The 6,000-nt window shown below is 49.5% G+C and overlaps 1 protein-coding gene across 5 annotated transcripts in view; it reads left to right on the forward strand.

The window, feature by feature from the left end:
- FERMT2 (FERM domain containing kindlin 2) overlaps positions 1 to 5,672 on the forward strand; it is a 53,743-nt gene extending 48,071 nt beyond the window's left edge. For 3 of the 5 annotated variants that reach the window (XM_059474684.1, XM_059474683.1, XM_059474686.1), the window contains 4 exons: positions 1,884 to 1,904; positions 2,357 to 2,481; positions 3,350 to 3,491; positions 5,334 to 5,672. In XM_059474684.1, coding sequence (XP_059330667.1) covers positions 1,884 to 1,904; positions 2,357 to 2,481; positions 3,350 to 3,491; positions 5,334 to 5,507 — 462 coding nt within the window. In that variant the 3' untranslated portion in view covers positions 5,508 to 5,672. The remainder of the gene's footprint in view (positions 1 to 1,883; positions 1,905 to 2,356; positions 2,482 to 3,349; positions 3,492 to 5,333) is intronic. The other 2 variants (XM_059474685.1, XM_059474687.1) reach the window with 1 other exon arrangement.
- The last annotated feature ends 328 nt before the right edge of the window (positions 5,673 to 6,000 follow it).

A 6,000-nucleotide genomic window follows, 5' to 3' on the forward strand; every position in this document is an offset into this window, starting at 1 on the left:
TTGCAGTGCTTTATCCACACTTGGCTGTAACACGGTTTGCATATTTCTCTCTTTGCTTTTCCACTGCTTCCAAATGCCAGTCCTTGGAACATTGCTTCGGTTTTGAGTTGCTGTGACTCGTGCTTGAACTCCATCCACGCTCCATCCCATCCCTGCCTGACAGGGCTGAACTGTTCCGCTCTGGGAATAAATGCAGGATTCTCTCAAAGAGAATTATATGTCAGAACAGCAGCAAAAATAAGGAAATCATTGCACCGTGGCCTTTTGGTGACTTAAATCCTTCAGGCTGCTGGCTGGGGCTGGATATGATTTCTCCAAGCCCAGAAGAAGGCTGCAAGTAAGAGAAGCCGGAAAAATATAACTTTTTATTGGCACAGCACGATGATTTCCTGGCAGTGGAGTTATATTTTATATAGCCCTTATTATTCTCCTGAATAAGCCTTTATATCCCCTTGGATGGAGGGAGAGGCTGCATAAATATACTACTTTAACATATATAGATATATAGATATATATATTTATATATATAAAATACTTTCTAGGTTTCTGGGAAAACAGAGGCACCTGGAAAAATATTAGCTTGGAAAACTTGCTTAGTGTGCAGGTATCCTGGTTATAAAAATAAAATCTATGGAATTTTGGGGATGAGCACGATGGGGATGATCCCAGTCAGGATGTGGCCATGGTGTGGACACCAGGGCCCTCACAGGCATCAGCTAAGCAGTGGATTTAGGATTTTCCTTGGTGGCTAGAGGCAAAGCCTGGAGCAGCAGAGGATGTTTGCTGAGAGGAATGAGGGATGGAGGCTGCAGGAATGTCAGGAATTTGACCACAAGGGTCCTTCTGAGGCACAGGGAAGGAGGGGGAGGAGGAGGAGGAGGCTGTGCAGCCCACAGGAGGTGCTGAAATGGGAATTGGCTGTGGATTTATGGAGGCTCTGGGTCCTCACCAGCCCCAAACCCACTGGGGTGATGTTTGTCTCCACGTGCAGCAGCGTAGGGTTGGCTGGGATTGGAAGCACCAAATCCTAAATTAAAATAAACAAAAACCGACCCAAAATAGGGATTTTCAGAGCTCTCAGGTGCCCTGCCAGAGTCTGGTGTCAGAGCCAGCTGGGGCAGACACATTCTGAGAAGCACAGCTGATGTTCTCTTCATCTGCTTGTAATCCCAAGCAGTATCCCAGTCATTTCTCCACATATCCCAAACAGAAAGATCTGCTGAGCTCAGAGTGAGCTCCTGAGCTTCCCCTCGAGCTTCCCCAGCCAGAGTGGCCTTGAGTTTGTGCAGAGATGTGGAGAGGACAGTGAGGCCATGAACCCACCTCTGAACTGGCAGCTTCCCCCTCCCCTTCACCCCCAGCAGGAATCACAGAATGTCCTGAGTGGGAAGGGACCCACAGGGATCAGAGTCCAGAGCCCCAACAATCCCACCCTGGGCATCCCTGGCAGCGCGGGCCAAACCCTCCTGGAGCTCTGGCAGCCTCGGGGCTGTGCCCATTCCCTGGGCAGCCTGGGCACTGCCAGCACCCTCTGGGGGAGGAACCTTTTCCTGAAACCCATCCCAAACCATCTGAGGACCAAAACCATCTCTCCACAATGCCAGGGCCCAGCTGGGATCACTCCAGTGCTCCATCAGGGCTGGCGTGAGCGGTGACTCTCTGCTCGCTTGTCCCTGCTCACATTCCCTTTGGCTGCTTTTCCACCTAAGGAATTGTGCATGTGGTTTGTTTTGGTTTTTTTTTTTTTTTTTGCTTGAACTTTGGTTTGCAGTTAATTTACACTTTTTCTTTGCTTTGTTGCCATATTTCTGATTGCTTTTTTTTTCTTTCTGCCTCCTTTTCTTTTTTTTTTTTATTTTTTCATTTCGCCTTGCCATCTTCAGCCAGGCTATGTAAGAGACTTGGTAAGTGACAGCAACAATAAAATTAAGATAAACTTAAAATAAATTTAATCTAGAACCCCTTTGGTTTAGAGAGCAGCGGTGACAGCACTAACAAAACCTGCACCCTCCCCGTGACACTTGGGCCCTGGTAGGTTTTATAACAGTCCCCAGTGACTTATGGGGTGAAACTGGAAACCCTGCACCACAAATTTGCCTTGTTGTTTCCTCACATCCTTAAAGTTCCCGAGAGCATGAGTGGGAATGTGAACATCTCTGGTCAGACAGCTCTGATCTATATTTGCTTTCCTGTATGTGGAGATGGGAATCTCCACGTGGGCTCTGAGCAGTCGGAGCTGAAACAAAACCTCAGGGGAGGAATTATCGATTATCCGCGCTCGGATCCGCGCGCGTGGCAGCGGAGGTGGCACTGAGGTCCCCTGTCCCCTGACCCCGCTGTGTCTCGCCGCCTGCAGATCACGGCACGCATCCTGGAGGCTCACCAGAACGTGGCCCAGATGAGCCTCATTGAGGCCAAGATGCGCTTTATCCAAGCCTGGCAGTCGCTGCCTGAGTTCGGCATCACGCACTTCAATGCCAGGTGGGTGCGGCTGCGGGGCTGGGCCGGGCTGGGCTGGAGGAGTGTCCTTCATGGGTACAGGGAGTGGGTTAAATACCCTGGAATCATTGTGGAATCGGTTGGGTTTGGATGCATTGGATTGGGTTGAGTTGGGTTGGGTTGGGTTTGGCTGGGTTGGGTTGGGTTTGGATGCATTGGGTTGGGTTGAGTTGGGTTGGGTTGGGTTAGGTTGAGTTGGGTTGGATTGGGTTGTGTTGCTTTGGATTGGGTTGAGTTGGGTTGCATTGGATTAGGTTGGGTTGGATTAGGTTGGGTTTGGATGCATTGGGCTGGGTTGGATTGGATTGGGTTGGGTTGGATTGCCTTGGGTTGGGTTGGGTTGGGTTGGGTTGGGTTGGGCTGGGCTGGGTTGTGTTGCTTTGGATTGGGTTGAGTTGGGTTGCATTGGATTGGGTTGAGTTGGGTTGCATTGGATTAGGTTGGGTTTGGTTGCATTGGGTTGTGTTGCCCTGGATTGGGTTGGGTTGTGTTGCCTTGGATTAGATTGGGTTGGGTTTGGTTGCGTTGGGTTGGGATGCATTGGATTGGGTTTGGTTGGCTTGGATTGGGTTGGGTTAGATTGGGTTGTGTTGAATTGGGTTGGGTTGGGCTGCCTTGGATTGGGTTGGATTAAGTTGGATTTGCTTGGGTTGGAAGGGACCTCAAAGTTCATCTCATTCCAGCCCCCTGCCATGGGCAAGGACATCCCTGTGCACGTCCTTGGCCAAGGAAGTCGCGCTGCAGCTGAAATTAAAAACATGAGCTGCTGTGATTTGTAAAAACGGTTTTACAAGTAAACTCAGCTGCTGGGTTTGTGTGTGTGACCTGTTTTTCTCAATCCCTGTGCCAGGTTCCAGGGTGGGAAGAAGGATGAGCTGATCGGCATCGCCTACAACCGGCTGATCCGCATGGACGCCAGCACGGGCGACGCCGTCAAGACCTGGCGCTTCAGCAACATGAAACAGTGGAATGTCAACTGGGAGATCAAAATGGTGAGATGTGTCTGACACCCTGTGCTCTCCCCTGCTCCTGTCAGAGAGACAGGAACCACTCCTGGAGTCCTGGAATCCCACATGGGTTGGGATGGGAGGGACCTTAAAGCTCATCTTGTTCCTGCCCCCTGCCATGAGCCTCTCGCTGTCCCAGGTTGCTCCAAGCTCCATCCAGCCTGGCCTTGGACACTTCCAGGGATCCAGGGGCAGCCACAGCTGCTCTGGGCATGCTCACCACCCTCACAGCCAGGAATTCCCAGTTCCCAATCTCCCATCCATCCCTGCCCTCTGGCAGTGGCAGCCATTCCCTGGCTCCTGTCCCTCCATCCCTTGTCCCAGGTCCCTCTCCAGCTCTCCTGGAGTCCCTTTAGGCCCTGGTGGAGTTGTGTGTGACCTTTAAGAAAAAACCCAAATCTTTCTCTCCTGTAGAAAGGAATTATTTTCTCCATTCTCTGACCCCCACACAATTAAATGAAGTGAAACCTCAGCACTGATGCTCAGGCTCCATCCTAACCCATAACACAAATACACAGAGCCTTATCCATACTAAAATTCCTTTCATTTGCTGTGCAACTCAGACTTTCATGTAAATACCAAACAAATCAGAGTAGTTACTTCCCCGGGCTCTGAGATGGGCTTTCCTCCTGCTGTTACATTTGGATGCACAAATTTTTGGGCTCCTTTTTGGCAAAACACACAATTAAAACTGCCAGGGATACGTGAGGGCTGTTCTCCTGTAGTTTGCAGCTCATTAAGAGTTGCTGGAAAAATTATTCAGCGTCCCCCTCTGCCTCAGAGTCATTGTTTTGACTCAGTTGCAAGCCCAGATATCCCAATTATCCAGCTTGGATACTCTGCTGGGAATCCCCATCCCTCCTGCAGAGCTGTCATTGATGGGGGGACAAAAAGAGAATGAGCATCAATAAATGAATGGTTTGTTCAGTCACTCCAAAATGAGCTCCCCCAGCCCCCATAAGGTATTTCAGTGGCCAAAATTCAATTTAGAAAACCAGAGAAGAGTGGAAAGAAAGCCCAGATTTCAACAGGTCTGTGCCCAATCCCTGTTTTTCTGGAAGCAGGGAAAGTGTGGCCACGTGCTCACTGTGGAGAGGTGGAAACACACTGGGAGATTGTTTCTGAGTCATGAGGGAATACAAGGGGTAATGGTAATTCAAATAAATAAATGAATGGATAAATAAATAGAAAAGAATAAAAAAGGCACAAAAGGTATTTCAGTATCTAAATATTTGAATAAGAGTCATAGGATATTTAAAGGGGGAAGGAACTCATAAGGATCCTCAAGGCCAAATTACCATTCACAGAATCCCCGAACGGTTTAGGTGGGGAGGGACCTTAAAGATCAACTCATCCCACCCCTGCCAAGGCAGGGACACCTTCCTCTGTCCCAGGCTGCTCCAAGCCCTGTTAAACCTGGCCTGGGACACTGCCAGGGATCCAGGGGCAGCCACAGCTGCTCTGGGCAACCAGAGAAGAATTCCTTCCCAAATCCCATCCATCCCTGCCCTCTGGCACTGGGAGCCATTCCCTGGCTCCTGTCCCTCCATGCCTTGTCCCCAGTCCCTCTGCAGCTCTCCTGGAGCCCCTTCAGGCCCTGCCAGGGGCTCTGAGCTCTCCCTGGAGCCTTCTCCTCTCCAGGGCAGCACCCCCAGCTCTCCAGCCTGGCTCCAGAGCAGAGGAGCTCCAACCCTTGGCTTCCTCCGGGCTCACTCCTACACTGGCACCACAAAATTTAGCTCAGGCATTAGAAAACCCTCTGAACACCCCGAAATGAGGGAGAGGGGGAGGCAGGGCTGGGCTGAGCTGGGCTCTGTGTGCCCGCAGGTGACGGTGGAGTTCGCGGACGAGGTGCGGGTGTCGTTCATCTGCACCGAGGTGGATTGCAAGGTGGTGCACGAGTTCATCGGGGGCTACATCTTCCTGTCCACGCGGGCCAAGGACCAGAACGAGAGCCTGGACGAGGAGATGTTCTACAAACTGACCAGTGGCTGGGTGTGAGCCCCGCAGCCTCGCCCCACAGGAACCCCCATGGCCATATTCATGTTTAACTTTCCAAAGCTGTCCTTTGACATAATGCTGCTTAATAAAGTAAGCTTGAAATGTATCTTTTTTTTTTTTTTTTAACAATTGGATTTTTCGTTGTTTTTTTTTCTTTTTTTTCTTTTTTTTCTTTTTTTTTTTTTTTTACTTTTTTTTTTTTTTTCTTCATTACCAGACCAGTTAATCTGTGTGCACTAATGAGCACTTCTATTAATTTGCTATAACCAGACCGTGTCTGGGCAGGGTGACGGTGACCCACAGATCCAGACTCCGATGGGCAGATCAGGATAAAGATTTAACTGACTTAAAAAAAGCCAATTTTTGAAGAGAACTCTAAGCCATCTTCTTGTAAAGCCATCCAGGGCTAACCTATATGAAGTCTATTTATCATGTTTAATGCATGAGTGTTTTATTTCCTTTTTTTTTTGTGTTTTTATTCTGTACATTTGAC

This window comes from Ammospiza nelsoni, chromosome 6 (assembly GCF_027579445.1).
Source record: "Ammospiza nelsoni isolate bAmmNel1 chromosome 6, bAmmNel1.pri, whole genome shotgun sequence".
Taxonomy (NCBI): domain Eukaryota; kingdom Metazoa; phylum Chordata; class Aves; order Passeriformes; family Passerellidae; genus Ammospiza; species Ammospiza nelsoni.